Raw genomic sequence first — 24,975 nt, 5'->3', positions numbered from 1 at the left:
GGCTTGCCCCGGCAACCTGTGACAGTTTTCTATTTTTTATTCCTTTGAATGAGCTCAATTAAGTTTAAATTGATTTCTGCAGTGTATTTATTTGGTTCCATTTTGTTTTAGTGATTGTTTAAGATCACTTATCACTTTCAGAATAACAGAAGATTTGCTGAGAAGAGAAAAACTGGCTGATCCTGTCAGGTCAAATTTCTTAAAAGGTAAAATGTTTCTAGTAAATACTGCACCCGTATTGTGAGACTGATGGGGGTTACGTTGACTTGCCTGTTTTCTTAACCTGCAGTACAGTGCACTTTCGTGGACACACTAAGGATCTGAAGGGCCTAGTATGAATCAAGATTAATGGGTTAGTGTACCTGGCTTAAACACCATAGTAACTTATACAAGTATTATTTACAGCAAGTTTCAGTGCTGTAAAGATTCTCTGCTGGCGGGATGTATTTATATATGCAACTTGTTAAACCGTATCTCACTAAAACCACCAACTGATGCCCAAAGGAAACCTAAAAAAACACAACTCACCCTACTGACTCTGCAAGAGGTTTGGTAGAATTTTCAGACACAAATACGTGGCAGGCAAATCTCTGGTCTGCTGGGTGCTTCGTAATGAAACCAAAATACCTGCAGAGAAGTTTTAAAAAAGACATTCAGTATATTACTTTGACACCTAATAATGATTAACTCCTGCTTTGTTTTATCAGAGAGCAGGAAGAGGTCCAATATTCTTGAATATTTATCTAATAGTGAGACCTTGTGGCAATTTTAGTCTCGACAGAGAGAGCAGCATAACTGCTCTCTCTGCTTCAGTTTTTACTTACTTGCTGTTTTTTGGGTGATAGCCACAAAAGGAGACGTTCTTTAACTGGAAGAAGTGACTGCACTCGTTACTCTGTCAACAGAGGATGCATAAACGTCTAAGATTAACACCAAGAAGCAAACATTTCAAACCCTGTTTCATATATTTTACTTTTATTGATTTTTCTTTTTTTTTGCTTGCTGATAAAATAATTAAAGCTTTTAATTTAGACTAGTTGGCGACTGCAATATTAAAATATATCAAGATTGTGCATCACATTGTATTATCTGAACATCAGATCTTGATAAAAGTAAAACATTAATTTCTCAATTGTTTAAACAGATGAACTTTTAAATTGATAATGATCCCATATACATACATAGAATTCCCACAGAATTCTTAGTTTCTTTTCGCTGAAGTAATTACTCTGGCCTGACACTAACACGTTTGTCTGCAGTATCAGTCGGCAGCCACATGGTGGCGATGTGTCTCATGTGTTCCTTCAACACTGTGCTGATAGATTATAGCTTCTCGCTCTCTTTCTCTGCCTTACTCTTCAAATATACACTCGCCAACCTCTTTATTAGGTAAACCTGTTCAACTACAAAAAAATGCAAAAATCTAAATAGCAAATCGCAGTGTAGTAACCCAATGCATTTAGATGTAGACATGGTTTAGACAACATGCTGAGGTAAAACTGAGCATCCCAGTTATTTCTGCCACACAGGCTGGTTTGAGTACTGCTAACAACTAGGAGCCTTTTCTTCTTCAGAAACAAAATATTTTAATTTGAAAGAAAATCTTTATCAGTTAAAAACACATGAACCAAACCATGCATCACTGAAAAAGTGAGATCCTTAACCTTTTCACCTTTCCAAAAGATTGCTGATGAGCTTTTATTTGATTAGTCTGTGAAGTTGCATGTAATTATTTCACAGTAGACATACACAGGCTCAGTAAACGTCTTACTCTGTCACAAGCATAATAATCCTCTTGAACTGAAAGCTTGATGCCCTTCACACTGATCTCCAGGATGCATGAGGAAGGTGGGTTATACTTGACTGTCATCCTTCGGTTAGTAGCAATCTGTAAGACACGTGTTAGATTGTTTTTGAAAATGTTACTAGAATAAAGCTCTTCAAAAGTTTCCTTTACCTGTGAATATGCAAACAAACAAATTGCAAACCTCTGCCAAGGCAGCTCTAGCTCTGGGCAGTATTTACTTTTAAGGGGATAATATTGTATTTTGAATGTATTAACTTTAAAGTGCAATTAAAAAAATTCAATTTGGGGTTAACTTGAAAGTAAAATATAGGCAGTGAGGTCAACTGAAACAAAAGGCACTAGAATTTAAAACAAAGGTAAAAGACGTTTTTCAAAGGTTTGACCTTAAAAAAAAGAGGTCAGAGTAACGTTATGCAAAACTTATGATCCCTATATATCATTCCCTATATGCGTATATGTCGTCAATAAGTAAGAGACATAGTCTTCTGTTGAACTTAAAGGAGAGGTCAGAGGTCAAATGTGACAAGATAAAAACAACTCCAAGAATAATAGTTACTAAGTTGTAAAGGCTTTAATGGATTGTTAACATCACAACTTTTTGAGCTATCAAAGCAAAACAACACAAAGGCACACAAATGCAACTTAAACCCCTATGGTGTTGAGTTTAGTTCTTTTATGCCTCTGAGTTTATTTGTATCTCTCATCTCTTGTTTTCTTGTCTCTGTCTCATCCCTGTGTCTCCTATGACAGAGACATGTTCTCTGTGTATGTCTCCCAGTCATGTCTGTATTTGGTCTCTGTCCCTCTCTCTCTTTCCCTTCCGCGTCTCTTGCTCCTCTTTCCCCCCACATGTCTCGTCTCCTATAACTTACACATGCGTGAAAAACATGAGCTTACCTTCTGCATAGCTGCACACAAAACATCGTTTCCTTTGTGATAGGGTACTTGAACTGACCCCAGAAACTTTAGGCGGTATCTGTCAATCCATTCATTGCTCTTTACTGCACAGAGAAAAGCAGAAAAAAAACAACAATGACAATAAACACAAGAAGCAAGATGTGTAAAATGTAATACTTCATACAGCACTATATTCCAGCTACAATTCAGTCACTAGCTCCTTTAAGGGAAAAGAATACATTTTTGAGCTGTCGATCAGTACCACTGACTAATAATCTGTTATAGCATTGCACTTCACATCATTTCATACTTTATCCCCTGTTGCTTGCTGCATACACCACCTTGGGATTTCAAAAGTAGAGTAAAACACTCCCTGGAGTGCACATTAACCCCACATATCAGAGCACACTCCATGCAAGAACCCTGATAGGCTTCCCATCCACAAACACAACTATGCCAGATGTACTGAATCTAGAAAATCTGATCACTGATGACATTTCTGATGTTCATGGCATGTAAACAGCCCCCCCCCCCCCCTTTTTTTTTTTTTTTTTTTTTAAGCCTAAAGCAGCCATCTCTCTCTTTACTAACATATTCGTGGCCCACTCCTACAAATCCCAGCACTATTGGTACCTTTGTAGTTCTCCGTGTCCTTGGTCACCTCTACAGCGTAGTAGGCCGGGAAGACCCCACGAGCACCAGTTCGCATATTGTAGCCCTCATACCAGTAATCCTCTGCCTGGACCTCCACCAACAGCGGGTCATCCACCTCTAGCTCCAACTCATCTTCGTGCCGAGGGACAAACCTGTCGAGAAAGATGTGAGATTTTTATGTGCTAACTGCTCCACAAAGTAGCTCTGAATTTAAAATGAAATTTAAGGTTTAAAAGTCAAACACGGGTTTCCTACGCCTGCTTGTCGTTACAAGGAAATTTTTAAACAGTGTAAAGAAAAAAATAAAATCAGTGACTTAAATGCAACTTATGTCTGTTAGCTGGTCAGGTGTGTTGCTACACAATATTACACACAACCCAGGGTAAAAATGAACTACAATCAGTTCCTTGCTTACAGCTATATATTAGTAACACTGTATTTTTCCATTTGATGTACAGTGTGAGGACACTTTAAAGAAGGCCTGTCAAACTCATTTTACACTGTGGGCCACATGCAGGTCATTTTGATGTTAAGTGGGACAGATCTAAAAACTCCCCTTTCTAAAGACATTTAACCACAAATTTAATCTCCAATACAGTAATATCAGAAAAAGGAAAAAAAAAAAGGAATTTTTGTCATTTTCATGTTTTACATGTTACTTGTTTACTTTGATGTAGTATGAATGGCTATGGGGGAGGTCTGTATTACTGTGGAAAGCTGTAAAACCTATGCAAATACAGTTACAAATCCAAAATTTACACCCTCCTTACCCTTTTTCTAAAGCCATCCATTGGGTTGGACTGAAGTCTTTTCTGGGCTGAATCTGGCCCCTGGGCCTTATGTTTGACATACCTTATTTCCGCCACTAAATTTATTTGTATATTTTTTCTTTGCCATCCATAACTCAACATCTTGAGCTATATGTCCAAGCTAAAATTTCAAGAAAATAACTCAAGATTTTAAGGTAGCTCAGTCAATCAGGAAGCTCTGTGAAGGTACGTCATTTCCTTGTTACCTGTAAGCAAAAGGTGGAAGGCATTAGCTACCAAAGCTGAAGCTGTAGGTCATGATTGAGTCAACTGCTGAGTTCTTTCAGCATGGTTTCAGAAATGATGAAATCTCTGCGTTATTAGCTAAAAGGCATGCTGTTATTATCAGCACGCAGCAGTTTGTACATGTTTACACTGGTAGCTCATGGATACTATCACTACCCAAGGTTGAGTGTGCCTGTGTCACTGCCATCTGTTTTCAGGTAACAAAGAAATGTCAACTTATTAACTAAAAATTTGGAGAAAATAACTCAAAATGTCAAGTTATGGATGGCATTTTTTTCCAGTGGTGAAAACTTCCATATGACAGAAAAAACCCCCAGAAAGCAACTGGTGCAGTTATAGGAAAGTCTCAGTTTTCTTTTCCCAGTTACAATTACGTCATTCTTGGATAATAAAAAAGTAGGATCTCCCAGTTTCTTCCAGTTAAATTAATGCAAAACTGAGGTCATACTCTTTGGCCTTCTACTTTTAACTGAGTGCTTGGAAGATGACCCGGGCTCTTTGATACTATTAAATTACAAGTTATATAATTCTAAACTAACCTCATCTTTGACACAAATTGGAAATTTACCAAACAAATAAATGCTGTAGTCAACAATCTGCAGACTAAAATCTTTTCTTAAAAGAACAGGGAGTACAGGGAGTTTTAAGAACCTTTTTTTAGTTTTATTGAAGCACTTTGGTTTTAAATGTGCTGTAAAATCTACTTATTTATTTTAATAAATAAGTAAGTAGGTCAAGATGGAAAAATTGCGATGATGGTTTATCATTAAAACACTTAAAAAACACACCTTTCTGTTAAATGCCTGTAGATTGGCTCATTCTAAAAAAAAATGCTGTTTGACTTATTTGAGTTATCTGAAAGCTGCTGGATGAATTACTCATTTCTACGAAAGATTCATTAGTAAAGATGAACACCAAGCATTTAATACTTCAGGTGATCATCTTTGCTTACACAATCTGGTCTGTTTGACCAAAGACATAAGAGGCTGGATAGGAAAAATAGAATCTCAAATGTTTATAACGGTAACTGACTGGGAGATGAATGCCACACTTTATTGATAATATAAGCATAGTGTGTCATTTGATATTACCGCAGTGTTATTTCATCAATCCACACAAGTTTTAAACATTATTACAATATCAAACCCTAAGACTTATTTTTCCCATTTCTTTACTATGGTTTTCACAATTCATTAACATCATAATCAACAGAAGTGACAGCACACACTACATACTGTCATTTTTCACGGTTTTACAATGTCTGTTGGGATTACAGCGAGGATGGTAGTGTAACTGTCATTACCTATAGACTGCTCGGTGGCTCTGATCCTTCTCCTCACCATTTATGATACAGGAATATAAACCAAAGGATTCTGCACCTTGAATACCAAAAAAAGGACAAAAAAACAAGAGAGATTTATTTTAAAATAGGAAGTAAACAGTATGCAATGTCAGCCTTTGTGTCAGGCTTGCAAAAAGATTAATGACACAGGCTTATAATTTGTAACACAAGTCCAAAAAAGACCACAGAGAACATAATTAGGAGATGCAGCATTTACATGTATGCATTCTCTGAGACATAAATCACACTTTAATCAGGCATGAAGCAAACGTGCATTGTGTATTTCTACCTACATTCCCCTGAGACCTTTGTGACTGCTGCCTGAACTGCTCAGAAAAACTGCTGCAGCATTTCTAATGAGACTAAAATACATGGATCCCTTCCAAGAGACCGGCCTGGACTATTAGAGCAAATACTGTAAACACGCGTATCTCCTAATCTCTGTCTCCATAACATGAATTGCCTCTTGTGCCCATTAATGCTGGCTCTTTAACAGACACTATGATGAGGGTCAATGTGTGGCTGGCAACAGCAATTGAATCAGTCCTGCAGTCCTCAAACAGAGAATTCTCATCTCCCTCTCAGTGCAGCGCTCTTTCTCATTGAGAGATCACAGATAGTCTGTTTAAGCAACATCTCTTAGACAGAGCCTGCAGCTTTAATAAGATATGACAAAGGGATCTTCATTGTCCCCACAAGATTTCTAATTCTTTAGACCCCTTATCATCAAAATAGTCCAAATTTACTCTTAAATCTTACAACTTAGATAACATTTTTAGGTTTTAATGGAATTCACTAAAAGTTAACTGTGTTAAAACAAAACTTTACAGTCGTTTTACAGATGTTGAGCATTTGCAAAGCACTGATTTATCTGACAAATCATATCATATCTCTGATAAAATAAACCTTGTTGACTAAATATGGTGACACAAGAAATCAATTTTGTCCCGGCTAAATACTTAACCACATAAGTGGGCATTGGGTGCTGTTGGAATACTACTACAAAAGTAGTAGTTAATAGCTAATTAAACAGGTAATACTTACAATTCAATTAGACTTTCTAAGTCTCTTCTAGGCTATTAATACTCAGTAGAATATCTGAGTAGATATTTTCTGAATTTCACAATCAGTGCATTGTTGTTCTGCTTCCTACTGAAAATGAATGAATCTTCCAGTGGAAGTGACACAAAATTACATCAAGCAATGCGCCTTTAGTCAGTTTGGGAAGTTTTACAGTTTTATGGAAGTGTTATGTCTAGAACTTCAAATGCCTCACTAACTTCTTTCTAGATGTGTGTTTTCTCACATCCCCTTAACAAGCTGGCTGAGCACCTTTTCACTAAACAGGTAATTTAAATGTCCAGTCTACTGCTTTTATTCTCGAGACTTAAAAGCAGAAGTGACATAATTTTAAAATAAATAAAAAAAATACTACTGCTTTGCAAATACAGTACATAGTAAATGTAATAGCCAATGGTTATACTGTGTATCAGTACGGCTTAGTATTGTATTACTCCACAGTTAGGACAGCCATGTGGATGACTGTGTTTAGTGTATGACAAAATTTTGATTCCTGAACATTCCTGTGGCTTTGCTTCATCAGCTGCGCTGCTTTAAGCCTTGAATAGCAATTGTTGCCAGTTTGGCTAGACACCACTGACAGTGTATATTTAAAGAGAATTAGGCAGAGCACCAGCCAGTAGTGCTGATAAACTTCCTGGCATTTACAAGCAAGTCTCAGAAATGTAGTTAATGGATTAAAGGGAAAAATGTAAAAAAAACCAAAAACAAAACCCCAAACTGCCATCAGCACTGTCAGACGACCACATTTGCTAACCAAAGTGAGTTTCTTCAAGAAGTCTTTATACTACTACTACTACTATTACGCAACAAAAAAACAAACCAAAAGCTAAATGCTAGCCATCGCCACCATTTATGTTTGGAATTGAGTTTTTACCAGACTTACTGGAGGAGCGAGAGCGCCCATTCATGAAGACATTGAGGAACTTCTTGGAGAAGTGGAGGTCCGCCTCTGGAGTAGAATCCTCAGATAGGCACGCTGTGGCCTCTCGACGCACTCCTCCCATACGAGGGTCATGCTCCTCTTCCTCTTCCTCATACTCCTCTCCGATGGCTGACTCGTATGGAGACGAGACACAGTTGTCATAGACGGTGGCCGAGTCGCTGTCATCGCTGTAGCCTTGGTAACACTGCCGGAGACTGACTAACTCCAGCTGAGCATGTTCATCCACCACCAATGTATATTTAACTGAGTCATATGTCAGGCCGCTGGCCTCTGAGCTCATGGAAGTCCTCGGTGGGGCAGCTCCCTTTACCCCTCCCTTTCTCATCTTTGCATCCATTATTAACCTGTCCACATCCTCGTCGTCCCCACAGTAGCTTTCATCTGTGGCATCAACGTACTCAACTGATGACCCAGCCCTGAGCATTGCCCCAGCTCCTGTACTTGTCCCCTTTAGGCTGAGGTCCAGTGCATGGGAGGAGTGAGCTGACACAGCCATGCTAGGTGGCGTGATGAGGGACTCTACACAGGAAGCGTATGACGGTGGGGGGACATAGATCTCGTCTTCCTCATAGATGGAGGGGTTGGTCCGGTCCGGGAGGGGCTGATAAGGAGGTGGTCCCTCTGTGTCAGAGCTAATGGACATGCGTCCCTGCTCAGTCTGCTGTGAGAGGAAAGGCCGGTCCTGGACGGTGGGGGGTTCCAGGGGATCTGCGGAACGTTGCACAGGAGTCAGATAGATCTCCTCTGTTGGCTCTATATGAACATCTGTGTGGTATCTAATCCTCTCCCTGTGGGACCCACTGCCATCCGCTTTCCCTGAAGGATATAGAGGAGCTGGTGTATAGTTCTGTGGTGGTGGTGGTGCCGGTGGCTTCTCCTGAATCTTGGACCGTGTCCCAGCCCCTGCAGATGAGCTGTGCGAGTGTCCCGAGGTGTGACTGTGTCTGCAGGGGGCGTCGGTGGAGGTCCCGCGGTCTTTGGTCTGCGCTCCCCCACCGTGCACCTTGTCCTCGTCGCTTAGACAGCTGTGCTCACGTGGAGGGGTGAGGTCACCTAGAGGGAGTGCGGGCGTGAGCAGAAACATGCAGACACCCAAGCAAACACACATGCAGACGCAGATGCACAAGCAAAGCCCAGACGCGCACACGGAGCAAACATACGTGATGCAGAAACGCAAACATGATGGACAAACAAATGCGCACACATGCACGAAGACAGACATGGCAACGAATGCACAGGCAGATAAAATAAAGCACACACAGAAAGAGAGAAAAGTAGAAATGGTTAGGTAACGGATGTCAGGATTACACAGCCAAATCCCCATTACTCATCAAATTCAGAGTGTGGCCAGGAGAAGGTGATTGACGTGTTATGTCATAATCCATTGGCAGGGGATTCAGACATCATTCCCGAGTATTTTAAATGGTATTTAAATAACAGAGGGGCTAATTCAGGACAGGACTGATTTCAAATTAAATCTGTTTCATTTTCATTTAAATGTTAAAGCTGTGCACACAAGAAGCACTGCAAAATTGAAAGAATCTTTTCATTCAGTGGCGGTCCTAACCTGTTTGGCGCCCTGGGCGAACACACCCTCTGGTTCTAATTTTGCACTCCAGTATGAACACAAATCCCCCATATCGAGGATCATCACAATTAACCTAATAGACCTAAACCTTAGTTCACAGATTGACTTTGTCTAAGGTGTATTTCTGGGATTTCACACAACCCAGGATTCAAATCATGAATACATAATGGGCTTGGATTTACAACATTATGAATGAAATGTGCTCTACTTGGAAGCAGCAGGGCCCCTCCCCTTTCGACGGGTTGTGTGTGAGACTTTAAATCATCAAACTGTAAAATATAAATTTTTAATTGTTATTGATCCCTTTACCCCGAGTCCTAAAGTGTATATTTATTTTCTTACTCTTCTTATATATATTGTTTGTTTACTTGCACTGCTGTAACTGAAGCCTACTGTACTGTATGTAGTGGAGATGACAAAGTTTTACTTTGACTTCAGCAGTAAGCAGGCGCACCGAGGGCTCTCGCGCTCACTTTTCACGTACAGAATTTCGAAAAAACATTGGTGCAAATTATAAGTCTGTATCATAATGTCTGGTGTTTTCGTGTTTGTTGGGTTGTTTTTATTTTGCGAGTTGGTTATTAGATGCTGCTCCAGCCAGCCAGAGAATCCCCCGCCGCCCCGCCCTCTCCTCCCTGTGCCGCAAGCACCAGGCGCACCTCGCAAACGGAGGGCGCCCTTACTCCCAGCAAATGGGCGATAGAAAACCGATCGGTGCCTATGCCATTCCTAATATGCGCTGGCATGACGTCGGGGCAGCATGAATACGAGCAATGATCTGGCAAACAGATTTACATTTGTTTTTTTCAGTGAGTCTGACATATCAAATGACAAATCGACTATAGTGCTCGCAGTCACACCTAATGAAATTCAATCCAATCCAAATAAAACCAAACTACCCAGACAGCAACACTGTAACACTTGCCATTATTTCAATTTATATAATTTATAGGGCATGGAATAAAAGGGCATCATCTCACAACAATGTGCTTTAAAAGCTCTAAAGTTTGTCCCTATTACTTGAATAGAACATAAAAGTTCATTTCGCCTGAATTTGGAAGCTTGTTCCCCAGATTTGCCTTTAAAAGGTCGACTTAACACCTAATATTTACATTTTTCTAACTGTTGGCTGTGAATCTGGTTACTCTAGCTTTGGATGGTGCTCTTCAAAGAACAGCATCAATGGGCTATGACAGCCTCTAGCTAGCTTTAAGCCTCAGCTGGCTTCCAAACACGCACAATATACAGCATAGCCTCAGCTAGCTCAACTTGTCCCAGCAGCTAATCCAAGGCTGAGCAGTGTCCCCAAGGTTCAGAGGGACACACAAGCTGTCAGACTCAATGCAAATCACACACGCCGACACTGACTGAATGTTACTAACACAACAATGGATTCTGGCCAGCACATCCCAGTTACCATCAACTAAATGAGAAAATGTGTCTAAACTAAAACATGACTCATAAACATGATGTGGGGAAGCTCACCTGTTTTAAGGGGCGAGGATGAGCCTGAAACCTTCTCCTGCCAACTGTACTTCTTACCAAGGGAGTTGTTGTTTAACGTGTCCTGAAAAAAGAAGAAGAGGAAGGAAGTTGAGAGAAGGAACAACAGATGGATAAAAGAGGAACAGAGATGGGTTTGCTCACTGAATTCTGGATCCTGACACAACATATACAACTTCTCTGTGTGTGAGTGTGTGTGTCTCTCTCTTCCTCTCGCTTCTCTCTCACTTCATATACACACATGCACACACAAACCTTTTATTCTGTTGAATGAGCAGGAACTCTTTTGTCCATGCTCCGTGGTGTGCATTTAAAGGGACCTGACATTTACACAAGCCACTGGGAAACACACTCACGCAGTCAGACAGCCTCTTTAGGCTGTTTTGGGGGGTAATTGCTGATTGAAGTCATGAAACTTGTGAGGTTTCCTTTCTTTCTATACATTTCTAAATATGGAAATCAAGAAAGAATAAAAGCAAAATCAACCTTGTTACAAAAATCTATATGAACATCTTTGTGGTATCTATATGACACTTTCATTTATAAGTACAGAAAAAGAGAGGTTGCTGATCATTGTCACTGATGAAAGGAGTCATTTAAAGAGCAGCTTATCAGTGATTGGTGAACAGATCATAAAGGGTGTGGCTGCTCACAGTGACATCTCTGCTGAATTAAATACAACTCAGTGCATCCAGTCCACACCCACAATCAGTCACAACACAGTGACTGAAACACTTCTCAGCATGATATTAAAGTTGTTCTTAAGCCATGTTTTAATCTCTTTTTAAAATATATGTATAAAAATGCAGCAACCAATAAACTAATTGATCATGGCATCTAGAATAGGCCGAAGAAGCCAGCAGTGTTTCCAGAAAATTTGGCATTTAGCCACCAAATAGGTTTTAAAAGGAATTATTCAAAACCTGCCAAACACGCTTATGAATCTAATCATTATCACGACTGATATATTTTGTGACTCAGTGGCTTATTTTAACGGCTTCCACAGAAAGACTATGGTTTAACACTCAGTTGTAGATAACAGAAGAGTTAAACAGAGATTTTAACAGATGGAGAGCTGGAAACTCCTGTGACGACAGCACGCACAAAATAACATCTTTTCCTCCTCCGTCCACCCACTACGTGTGACTCACTTTTCCATCTACGTGTACCAGGCGGAGACAGGGCTGTTGCCATGGTAAAGAGTGAATCAGCAGGTAGGAAACAACTGCATATATCTGAGGACTCAGAGTCCATGACTAAAATCTGTGTGAATTTGATACAACAGAACACAAGCTTGCCAAGTTGAAGTGTTTGGAGACCTTGGAAGCTGAATGAATGAGATGGGGCGCCTTAATTGACAGCTGTCTCAGCCTATCACAGCTGCATCTTGTGTCACCCTGCCATATTTGGATTTTCTGCATGAATTTCATTGCAAATTGAGCTAGCTATTAAAACCAGGTCAGCTTGAAACTTTATAAATCAATTTTAAATGACAACATGCTACTTGTTCTTGCTGGTATCTAAGCAGACCTTCCTTATAGTCACACTGCCACACAAACACACATGCACTTCAACATATGGAGCATGCCCGATAAGTAATTAGAGTTAGATTAATCCTTTCTCGGAGGGACGTCTGTCTCTCTGCCCACTGAATCACTTCAATTGGGAAGCAAAAGTGGAGACAGTCTGTAAAGCAGCACCCTCCTCAGTACTGCAAAAGATTTATTATACTGTGCATCTTTGACTACTCGATATTTCAAATACTATAACAACTAAAAGGTGGACAGAATCAGAACTGGTTATTCATTTTAAAATGGATAAAGAAAACTAATTTTACCTCATTTATTTGACCACTGCACAAGGAAAAAAGGTTTTTAATGATGAAATTCAACCTCTTAACAGTCTGACTCGATGTGGCACTATTGACATTACTGGATTAAAAAATACTGCTTTTGAAAAAACCCTCAGTGTGTTAACGCTGATCAGAGATGCTTTTGTTCAGACATGGGACTCGCTGCAAAACGATGCAGAGCAAATATGCCGTATACTTTTGCATTTCTGCACACTCATTGACCTGGAAACAGTCGCCCAGTGTACACAACCTACTCATCTTCTAACAATTCAAGGTCTGAGAAAAAACATTAATGACTGGAAATCATCCTAAATCTTCTGTCTCATTCCTGCTGTGTAAGGATGCACACTGTGAAAGTCTTCACTGTCACCTCTGCCTCAACTGATTTAGCCATGCTGTCTCAATAACAGAACAATACTTTAATAAATCTACTTCAGCGATGACAGATCAGTTTTTTTTTTATAATGCCATGTGATCTTCTCAATCTATCAATTTTGATGGTATTTCAGACACAGATTTTGTTTTGTGTTTCGTTTTACTAAAACATAATATTACCCCGATTTCCTTGATCACACCTGATGATATTTTTTATGACCAAAAAGTATTTTAAATAATAAGTATCTAAGTAAAAACGCGACACCCGCAACTGCTAATGAATTTATCTGGTATAAAATGCAGCCTGTTGATCTGTGTCTTCACTTTCATTGCATGTATTAAACTTTTTAAAGAAACCTCAACAGTAAAGTATTTCAGCACTGGTTTAAATGGTTTTTTTTCTAGTTGCTGTATAAAAGGTAAAAATGAACAGTGCTGGAATAGACAAGAAGATTTCCCCAGTTGAAACATAACTGAGACCAATTACTTCCTTTATACTTTTCATTTTTGACAGCTCAAACAACCTACAGGAACAAAGCGGAGCACTGAGCAGAGCAGACTTTGCTTCCAGATCAAGTGCAAAGCAAAGGCAAACAGGCTGTAGACGCTTGGCTGATCACGCTGACTGCCTGCACTCAAGGAGGCCAAACTCACTCACTGTATACATTACTATGTATATGACATAGAGGTAGTTCTACATTTCAGTGAATCAAAGGAAATATTTCTAGAATTCAAATGTAAACATGAATAAAATGATTTAATTTGTTTTCTTGAATGACATGGTTTTGCCTTTTTTCTCTCAAATTAATTCCATCACATTAACAAGTCATGGCAACAAATCCTTTATTATCTGAATTAACAGTGTAATGTATCATGTAACATTATTTCTGACTCTTTAGCCCATTTTATAGTATTTTGTTCGGTTATAAGGCAAAGTATCTGTATTGTTCATCCAACCATATTCTCTGAAGCTCTTTTCACCTAACAAGTTCTAATCCACTCACTACATGCTACTTTTCCTTCCCAGAACTGAAAGAAACATCAGTGACGCTTGTGCAGGTGTTGAAACATCTCCTGGAGCTAGCTAAAGGTTTTGATTTTGTGCACATTAGATGTGTCTTATTTGAACTTGGACACTGTCCTCAAGTCAAGAAGATCAACGTATTAGCAAGAGGCTATAATGATGAATGTCCTGGTCTAGTAATCATTACGGATATAAAGGAGGGAGTCAAGAAAACAATAAGATGAGGACCTCAACTTCAAGTAACTCAATAAGTAATTATTAACAAACTACAAACACTATCTGAACCAAATCAGTTCATACTTTACCATGACAACCAAGGCTTTTATAACCTTTTGATCCAAGTCATAATGTTTTCCTTATCTGAACAAAGTACTTCAGCCCTCATCACTATCTTTCACTCTGATGTCTACCACCTACTCAAACCATAACTATACCACTGTCATTATCAAAACTTAATTAGCAGATTGTAATGCTCAATTTTTAATTCATAGGTTTTACTGAACAAAAAAAGAAAAATCTAAATGTGTGCTCTATAGTGCAAATACATTTTTTAAACACACCTTCACTGTCGCAGTAAACCCGAACATGGTTGCACACATTTGTATGGCTACACCGCTGCTCTTTATCGATACTTTACATTTTTTAGTTCCCATTCCAAAACTAAAGCCTAAAACTACCCTAAAATGTCTTCCTTCTTAGTGCTGGTCCTCACTTAGATTGATTTACATGGACACACACACACAGACACACACAGACACGAATGGTCACGAGCTCAAGCGCCATTGAAGCAAACAGAGACGGGCACCAATAGAAAAAAAGAAATGACAGTTGAGGCTATTGTTCAGTGGAGAAAACACATCCTGTCAGAGAAGCAATTGTAGTGAATCCAGTGGTGATGTCAAGTAGGTTATCCAGTTATATTTACAATTTCAAACATAATATTTGTGCGAGAGGAGGCTCCAATATAGGTGGAGTGAAAAAACACTGAAAGAAAAACACTGAAACATTCCCACAGTCCTCCAGAATTACTCATCAATATTTGTCCACCTGCCACAAACTGTTTAACTGTGTGAGTGAATGTGTGTGTGTGTGAGAGAGCGAGAGGATAAGGTTAATTCAGGCTATACCTGTGTGCGTGGCACGATTGGGAAGAGGTTAAGGGTCGTGGGTCTCTTGGGCCGGTAAGTATCCATGGTAACAGGTGCTGCAGGGTCCTTGGTGACTGGCGGAGTTGAAATTGCAGACGCCTTCGAGGATTCTTTGTCACCGCGGTAACCGTCAGCACCATCGATGAGGTCCAAATGCAGCATCTCTGCCTGAAGCTGGCCGACTGCTCCTAGCTCCGCCTTCCCCGACATGCTATTGGTTCCTCGTCTCACACGGCTCTGCAGGGATTGGAATAAGCCCGACATCAGTCAAGACAGGGAAGAGAGAGAGAGAGGAAGACAGTGAGAGAGAGTGTATGTGGATGGGATGAGGAGATTTAGCTAGCCAATTGGAAGCAACTCTGTCTTCAACAGGAACACATTCACTGCCAACACACAGTGCCGTTTAAAGCTGAGACGGACTATTTCTAGCATCAAGCTTTTCTACCTGACAGAATTTACCTGCAGTAATGAGGTTAGAGTAAAAACTCAATCTGCTCTGCTATTTCTCATTTTATCTTTTTACTTTTAAAGCTAAGAAACCTATTCTATTAAGAAAATTAGTACAAAAATTTCAAAACAAATTCATGATATTGACCCTGGAAACAGGAAATTGTTAAAAATATTCACGCCCCCAAAAGAAACAGATATAATACCTCTGGCCTTTCGTGCAGCACTGCAATTGAATCAATTTGTTAATTGCTTTGATGATGAAACCTCTCAAAATCGATGACTCCGTTAGGCTAAACAATCAATTCATAAAACAAGAGTTGGAAAATTAGGCACATTTATTTACTCTAACGCTAATCATACACAGTGTGCAAGATATGAGTTTGTTGGCAAAAAAGAAGAAGAGATTCACTGCTGCTGAAACAACACACAAGCAAAGCATTTGAGAGACAGTAAGTCAGAGGGCACTGGGACAGTACAGTCTGCTTCACTTATCATCACTATCCCTGCAGCTACACATACAAAACAGACACACACACAGCACATGGCAAGTCGTTGCTAAGCCTATTATAGTCTTTAGTGCTCTCTGTTTGCCTCACATACAGAAAAACCTGTAAAAAAACAAATGCAAATAAAACAAGAACATGAACAATGTTGAACAACTGTTTTGGAGGTCTGCCACCTTCTACAGCACAATCAGAAAAAAAAGTTATTTAGAGTTATTTAAAGTTATGAATCTAAAATAATCTATTTCGTTTTTACAATTTGAGAGACATGAGCAAAAAAACAAAATGAAACAAAAACAGTATAGTTGCTCTAGAACTAAAACCTAATTAAACTTAATGCTATAACATTTATTTTTGATACTAAGTAATATAGTATTATCAAACCTTTATTTATTTATTTATTCATTTTTGTTTGTTCATTTGTTTTGTCAGTTTTACCATCTATAAAATTTAGTTTGGATCCAAGTCATATTCTTTTTAAACATCTGTGCTAGTCCAGATTAAAGTTAACGGTGTTTTCTCTAGGCTGACTGTGGGGTGAGGCTGCAGTACTGGATCGCCCCCTCAAGGCAATGGTAGGAGAAACACTGGTGTAATTCTCAGCTGCCATACAAAACACAGTCACAGTCACCTTAAACTATTTTAGGAAACAAACCTCACAAAGGAAACTGTGAGGAAGAGAAAAAAAACCCATAATTTAATAAGCTACTGTTCTGTAAATACTTCATACACCGAGAAATCACAAGTACCAGGAATGTATTATAACCAATATCGTAAAGATTTAAACCTTTGTTGTAACAGACAGCACTCCTATTAACCGAATTTACTTGTTGCAGACTGTAAGGTAACAGTTGCTGAATGGAATGGAGGTTAATTCATTTCTGTTGGCTAAGTGTTGCCTTCAAGCACATTTGTATGCAGTGAGACACTCATCCCAGATATCCAGAGGTCTCTCACTCCCAAGAAAGAAAGAAGCCTGCCTGTCTTTGAAATAGGACTGCTATAATGGTTTGCTGAACAGCCAAAAGCTAAAGTGGAAAATGTTCATCTAATTGCATTCATACTCAGTCCACATTTATTAGACTTATATGGTTTAGTCATTTACCCATACAACTGTTTTGAATCAAAACGAGGGCAAAAGCAAGAATAAAAGCTCCTTTAAAAATACAGACATAAGCCAAACACAAAGATTGCCAAGATGCAGATATTAACTGTATATGGAGATCGGTTGTTTACTGCCGAGTATATATCAGACCATGGATTACTTTCAAAGATGATACAAGAAAGGACTGACACCAACATGTAAAAATTTAAAAATATATATATTTTCCATAATCTTAGATTGCAGACAATCATGAATTCTATGTTTGGAGTGTGAGTTTACATGTAATCTCTACTAGAGGTGTTTTTATTATTTAGTCAGCTTGATGCCAGCTGTCGTAGATCGGATGGTTGCATGTCTAATATGCTGACAATAAGTAACTGCAACAATATTTGCAATAAGCATGTTTATATGCATTTACATGTGACAGAGCCATGACTTAAGTTCATGGGAAGAGGCTTGAAGTGAGGAGGAAGAGGATATCATTGTCTTTTTTCCTATGTGTTTTCACACACATAGTGAAAACACATAAATAAAACAATAAAACATAGGTACGACCCTTCATATCTTATGTCTGAAGTTGCAGCCATGAATTAAAATGTTCCTCCCTGCAACTTGAACACCTACAAGTTTTCTTCCCTTCCATCTTTGGCATGCTACATATGTCTCCAGCCACATACATAAAATGTGATTAGACAGAACATCCATGTCCATCTCCACAACTGTGGCTGGGCAACATGATGGCTTACAGCTCTTATAGTGTTACTAGATTAATTCTTTATTTGTGAGAATGCATCAATTTGTTGGAAGACACAGTCACACCTTATTCAATGTATATTTATGAGTATAATTCTTTTTTAATGCCTGACTATATCTTTAATCCTTTTTTGATCATCCTGTATAGCAGGGATCAGGCACAGGGGGGATTGGGACTGCTGTTGAAGGTCACTCTAAGATAATATTAATACTGAGCAGATCTGAGATCAGTTTATTGGTGTGGCCCTCCACAACAGGTCCAGTTTCTCATGTGACCTCCTCGGTTAATTAATTGCCCACTCCTGCTACATAGCTATCTGTATGCTTATCTACCTTTCCATCCTCTTATCCACTTAATAATCTTCCATCAATCTATTATCCACCCATTTATCAAGCATCCAGCAGTCTAATGTTCTATATTCGATTCTTGTTCATTCATCCATCCATTTCAGTCTAGCTGGCATTTATCCCATCCCATCTATATACCACCTTTCATCATTCAGTCTAACAGTTATACTGTTTATAAATAACTGATGTTGTTGATGTCTTAAACCTGTGTTTTTTTCACAGCAGAGATTATGGGAAAACGATGCTTTTTTTTAATACAGTTTGATGTCAATTTTGTAAACTATGGATAGACTTATAGTAATACCGGTGATCAAGCAGGGCACAGTTTGGGGCCTGCAGCCTTCGCTGCCTCTTCTTCCCAGCTAGTGTTGTCATGGTCACTACTGTTCATCGTTCATATGCAGTCATGATTTATCCAGCTATCTATTCCTTAAACAATCCAATTATCAATTGGTCATCTTTAATCTACAGCCATATCCAACCAACCATTTACACACACTGCAAACACCTGTAAGTGGCATGTGATGAGCAGTGAGTTTGTGTTGTAGGGCAGCAACGTCATGTCAGTGTCTGTCTGTGTCTAATAACAACAATCCTCCCACCAATATTTTTCTTTTGTCTACCCTCACTCTCCTTCACTTCACCTTTTCACCTGCTAAAAATCAATGCCTCCTAATGGAGCCTGCAAATGCTCTTCTCCTCTTCTTGTTTATGATGAGAAATTATTACTGGACTCTGAAGAGCCCTGCCCCCTGTTGCTAGGAGACAAGGGGATCAGTGACTAAGGAAATGATGCTGCCTTGAAGACGTGATGCTCTTCTTTCTCCCAATCAGAGCAGCCGGAGCAGGGGAAACACAAGGAAAGACTGAAAATGTCAAATCACCCCAAACGTACTGCTCAGCTGCAAACCGAATGCCAGAAAAATAAAATATAGAAAGAGAACATTTGAACCACGCCGACTTTGAAAGGACCTGTATGTGTTTGTCAAATCCAGAGTTTTGGCTTCACTCTGCTCTTATAAAATACAGTAAAGTATTGCATTTTATTTCATTTTTATTAACAAACGAGCAGATAGATAGATATCTATATATATATATCAATTTGGCTTAAATGAATCATGCAGGAGAGGGTCGGGCCTTGTAAGCGTCTGTTCATGTCAATGGGAATACATAAAGGTAAGCACAAGGCTGAATATCAGAACACTGCTGTCATATCAGTTGCTCTTTATTAACAGTAGCAGAGCCAAACAGGGCTTCTCCTGTTTCTGTTTGCATTGATGAAGCAGCTTCCTCTCCACTGTTACCATGTGTGGATGAGATGACGTGAGCGGTATCCATGGGGGCAGTGTGCGTGTGTGTGTTTGTGTGCGTATAAGTGCCAACACTGCATGTATTTTCAGCTTTGACATGTGCAGTAGGTGAGAGAAACACTGTTGCCATGGAAATGGGTCTGCTTCTCCACTGGTGTTTTGCTAGACCCTCTTTCACTCCCTCTCTCTCTCATTGCTCCATTTATTTTCTATTGCTTCCGTCCTCACTCTCCCTCAGTATATCACTCTCCTTCTACCCTTCTGGATTAAGGGGATCTGTTTCACTGATACTTATTTATACAGGTTCACCTTTAAAACATTTTTATGGGCACCTTATATTTTAAGACAATACTGTTGAAGTGCATTGCAGTGCATTACAAATATCAGTAATTAAAATAACACACAAGGGACATGACACCTTTTTATGAAGTTCAATAGCTCAGATTTTTCCAACTTTCTCTAAAAGGTTTTTCTCTTTTTGTTTCTGTAAAATAAAAAAATAAATCATTTCAAATATTTACATTAAGCAAGTGAATTTAATATAAATAAAGCAGAATCTAGACATAATACAAAGCCTTGATTCTCCATGTGTGGTAAATCTGTGTGTAGATGCTGCTTTTTGTGTGTTTTTGCAGTCACTTAAATATAACTGGCCATCCTATCTGACTCCACCCTGACATACGACATTTCAGCCATCCACACACAGCAAATGACTCCTAATCAAATCCATTCACCCTTACACTTGGGCATGAAAGCACTTCCCTTTCTCTCTCACTGATTTTTATAATGCATGTTGTCACTTTATGTCTCTCAGAAGCACTAAATATCTTTAAGTCTCATTCTGGACATCAGCTGCTCTCCATTAACCCTTCAAGAACCCTTCACAATAGCCATGTGCACACTAATTTAGATAAAAGCCCATTTTCTCTGTCTTCTTCAACAGAAGCTTCTTAACTGTGGAATAACAAGTGACTTTTGTTTCATGTTTGTGTGTTCACCACAAAAATGAATCAAAGAATCTATTTATTTACATTGTCATAAGAGCAAAAGAAGCAGAAGTTTTGTTTGAGAAGAACATTTTGGGATAAAAGCACCTAAATAGTCTAACAATTCAGGCCTATTTGGTGGTAATTTGGATTTCTTCAAAAATATACCTACAATCTTGTTGATCATGACATCTCCTCAGGCGCAGGAGTGTTGTTTTCCAGATGGCAGAGACTTTATGGGTGAAATGCACGTGGTTAGCTACAATGATTAATATCAGTTAGCTCAGCTTTTATGTCCTTTTAAATTAAGTTTATATTTATTATCATATACTGTATACCCCAATAAAATGCCAGGAAATTATGGAAAAATATATATATTTTCTACCCAAGTCTAATAAAAAGAGATATAAATCAAAGAGAGATTCTGATACAGAAGGAAAAAAAACACACCCATCTGTCTCCCTGTGTTAGCCCTGCGACAGACTGGGGACCTGTCCAGGGTGAACCTTGCATCTTGCCCTGTGGTACCAGGGATACCCCCCCCGCGACCCTGATAAGAATAAGCAGATGAGAATGGGTGGATCCCGTCCCATCAATTATTTGAAGTACTGTACAAAATATCTTGTTCCTACCACTATTAACACTACTTTCAATCTGTGCTTACTTCTGCCTCTGGTGGCCAATTTGGGCCTATTTTTAATCAGCCAAGCTACAGGACTGAACAAGCCCTAGAGGAGACATGGCTATGTGGTTGATGGTATATGCCTGTGGCAATGGGACTCAAAACACCTGAACTTAAAGATTAAAAGGTCAGGTGGAAAACTTCTGTCCTTATAATGTTGTTAGCCCACTGTCCATCCACCCACCGAGCAAATACCACAGTGCACACCTCTGTGGCCCCCTACTCAGGCAGGCACCACACATGTCTGGTGTGTGTGATGTTCCTTCCATGTGACCGTTCATTATTGATGAGACCAGATACATTTTCAGTCTCCCATCGGATGATGAGATCACTGATGAATTCAGCTCTGTGTGTGTGTGTGTGTGTGTGTGAGGGCTCCCTACCAAATATTCTAAAGCTGCCCTGCCTCCTCATAAATTTTTAAAACAGACTGGGCCTCTAAAACTCTGTGCACTTTAAAATGAGAAGCAAAGACAAGGCAGTGCCCCTAAGGTCTGTGATTACAGCTGAAACATAAAGAATGTCAGTCTGTTTCATCAAGCTGATTCAGTCTTTGATCCTTGCTTCTGTTTTCCATGGTTAAACATTCTACAAGAAATGTTTTCAAGCACATCATAGTTCACATGACAAACTGAACAAAATTAGAAGGACGTGGAAAAGAAGGACACAAAGACCAAATCAGTGGCTAATAAGGTTCTTATGGTTAATGTCATTTAAAAAAAGCTGAACATTTACACTTCCAGCATACTGAGGAAGATGATATGCCATTTGTTGAATTTGTGTCTACTATGGTTGTCAAAAAACCTCAGATATTAACTGATAATAAAACTAATGTTTAAATACTAAACTAATCGTTTGCAACAAAAATGGTTTTTTTTTAAAATTGCCATCTTTACCTCCTCCAACTGGCACAACAAGCACAGAGCCCCTCCCATCACTTACAGCTAAAGGAATTTAAAGAGGAAAGCATCTACTTTAAGAACAATGAAGTATTAATCCAGTATTATAAATGCTACCCTGGCTGGTGCACATGTTAACTTGTAGTAATTATCTGATAGCCACATTAGCCATTTTAGCACAGCTAAATACCACGCCCAAAGTGCTCCTCTTCTATATTACTGAAACTATGTAGATTGTTGGGTATTGTTTTAATTGTTGTACCTTTTGTCTATTAGAAGATTCTATGATCAATTACCAAAATAATTTATAAAATTATTAAAACCTCTAAACTTAATCATAAATACGTTTTTTGTTAAATCTAACTTATAAATGGGAGAATTAGTTGAAAACTAAGCAATCAACTACTTCAATAAATGACGTCTTCGCCACTTGGTAAATCTCTTCTGTTATGTGTAACTTGTTCTCTGCCAACTCTTAACGAAAAATGTTTGTTAGCCAGTGGCTACATTTGTTATTTGTCATCAGAGCTTGTTTCCTAAAAACAGCTTCCTTTAGTCTTAAGTGATGGGATTGAAGTTGGGCACAAGACAAATATAGAACAAAAAACATGAACTGAAAGAATCAAGCTGTGTACAACTGTGGGGTGGGTGTAGTGATTTAAAAACCTCAATGAAAATAGCAGTGGTTAAAAAATAAACACTGTGACATCTTTCTTTTTATTACTACAACCTCCCTTTGTCTGGTGTCTGTCACGATTTCATGCTGGTGACAAAAACAACAATTTCCTTTATTCTGCTAGGTGCCTTCAGTGTAAGGTTCAACACCATCTAAAAAGCAAACTGCATCCTCACTGGTGAGTCATTGCAAGATATAGAAAACACTCAGAAAATCAACACATCTTGTTACTGACTACCACAAAAGATTATACGACTCTGTCCGGTTATGTACTGTACAGCTCGGGAAACCAGCATTGTTAAATACACAATTCACTAAGCGCTGGACTCAATTCCAAGCGTGTGACTGTTGTAGCTGTTATCTATCCATAAGATCGCCAAGAAATTGTTAAATTGGACATTTTGCAATTTTTCTCCTTCAACATATAGCTGCTAAAATGATCTTAGAACAAGAACAATATACTATATGCGATCTACACACTAACTATACCTTAACTTTTGAGTAACATCTAAATTTTTAGCCTAAATGGTCTCCTACAGGATCTGTACTGTCATTAGAAGAAAATTGCACAATAAGGGGATTGCATTTCTGTCCTTCTTTCTTTTTTTCTTAAATAAAACAACAGTGCAATTATTTTGCCCCCTAATCACTGGTTGACATACTGAGGAGATAAACAAGAAGCAGTGCGAGCGGATCACAATCTCCTGATTCTTATAGAACCTTAACAGCCTTAACTTTAAATTGCAAGTTTCGACCAGTTCCTTGCTCCAAAAGAAAGTTAATCTTCTTAGACTAGATATGTAAAATGATGTATGTATGCCAAATGCTTTGCTCTAAAACAAACATGCTTAGATGTCCAAAAGTGAAGATGCTTGGCCATAATGGACAATATAACATTTGGAGAAAAATAAACAAACCCTAATCACCCCATATCAATTATAACACCATGGCAGAGAAATGAATGACTGTACTTTGCTAAGGCTTGGCCAACACTGGCACATGCAACCGGACAGTGATCACAACAACAGAAGCAAATCTACAATAGAAAGACTGAAAACGTATGGCCCAGTCCAAGTCCAGACGTCAACCCAACTGAATTGCTGTAGCACAGCAAAATCCCGCCAACTGCAATGAACTGCAGGTATATGGTAAATTAGACCAAAGGACACGAGATTTCCAAATGGAGGGGAGTGACATTACTAGGACCAGTGAGCTGTCTCTTCCAGCAGCAAAACAGTTTGTTTGCGCTTCCTGAGAGTGACAACACGTGAGATTTGTTGTTGGCTGCGCTGTGAGATTTGTCTTTTTTGCCATCCATGGGGCCATTTTGGATTCTGCGAGGCTCTTCAAGGAGATGAGTCATCTGTCTTCACACACATAGACACTTCCAGCAAAAAGTGCTCACATTCAGCAATGTGAGCTATAATTAGCTCCCAGGATAGCAAGACAAGAAAAAAAGAGTACTGTGTGAAAGAGTACTGGCTTTTAAAACCCCAAAATATTCCCACCACTCTGCATTATTAGAGTCATTTTTGTCCCATCAGTCAAGTCACTGCCTCACTAAAATGATAAAATATAACTCACAGAAATAATGAAAAAGGAAAAGAAAGATAGAATCTTATTTACTCACACAAATGCCCTGTGAAAAGCCTCTCGCCCTCTAGTTGCCTTGGTTACAGCAGTAGAGTTAAATAGAAGATGATGATCTGACAGAATAACAAATTTAACTCTATTTATTTTCTCCTTCAGCACCACTCCACTACTATTTCTCTTATAGTTACATGTATATATTCCTTACTCAGTTCTGTTAGTGACCCCCTCATTTCTATTCTTAAAAACAAAACAAAATAAAAACTCCCAAAAAAAAACTCTTGGTGGATTTCAACAAACAGTAAAAAGCTCAGAGTGAATTATTTAGATGCCCAGGATGGATCGGGGCAATCGCATGCGATCACATTCAAAGTTCTTTCAGCGAGCGCCTCCGACACCGTC

General features: G+C 38.9%; 1 protein-coding gene across 2 annotated transcripts in view; it reads right to left on the bottom strand.

Annotated features, from left to right (window-relative positions):
• The window catches only part of mapk8ip1b (mitogen-activated protein kinase 8 interacting protein 1b), a 47,992-nt gene that overhangs the window by 4,724 nt on the left and 18,293 nt on the right, over positions 1-24,975 (bottom strand). For both annotated transcript variants that reach the window (XM_004558085.3, XM_012920996.4), the window contains exons 3-11: positions 15,251-15,508; positions 10,855-10,936; positions 7,722-8,834; positions 5,717-5,792; positions 3,338-3,510; positions 2,705-2,808; positions 1,772-1,888; positions 825-895; positions 529-627 (exon numbers count right to left, since the gene is read on the bottom strand). In XM_004558085.3, coding sequence (XP_004558142.1) covers positions 529-627; positions 825-895; positions 1,772-1,888; positions 2,705-2,808; positions 3,338-3,510; positions 5,717-5,792; positions 7,722-8,834; positions 10,855-10,936; positions 15,251-15,508 — 2,093 coding nt within the window. The remainder of the gene's footprint in view (positions 1-528; positions 628-824; positions 896-1,771; positions 1,889-2,704; positions 2,809-3,337; positions 3,511-5,716; positions 5,793-7,721; positions 8,835-10,854; positions 10,937-15,250; positions 15,509-24,975) is intronic.

This window comes from Maylandia zebra, linkage group LG1, assembly GCF_041146795.1.
Source record: "Maylandia zebra isolate NMK-2024a linkage group LG1, Mzebra_GT3a, whole genome shotgun sequence".
NCBI classification, from domain to species: domain Eukaryota; kingdom Metazoa; phylum Chordata; class Actinopteri; order Cichliformes; family Cichlidae; genus Maylandia; species Maylandia zebra.
This window is presented reverse-complemented; position numbering and strand designations above follow the sequence as displayed.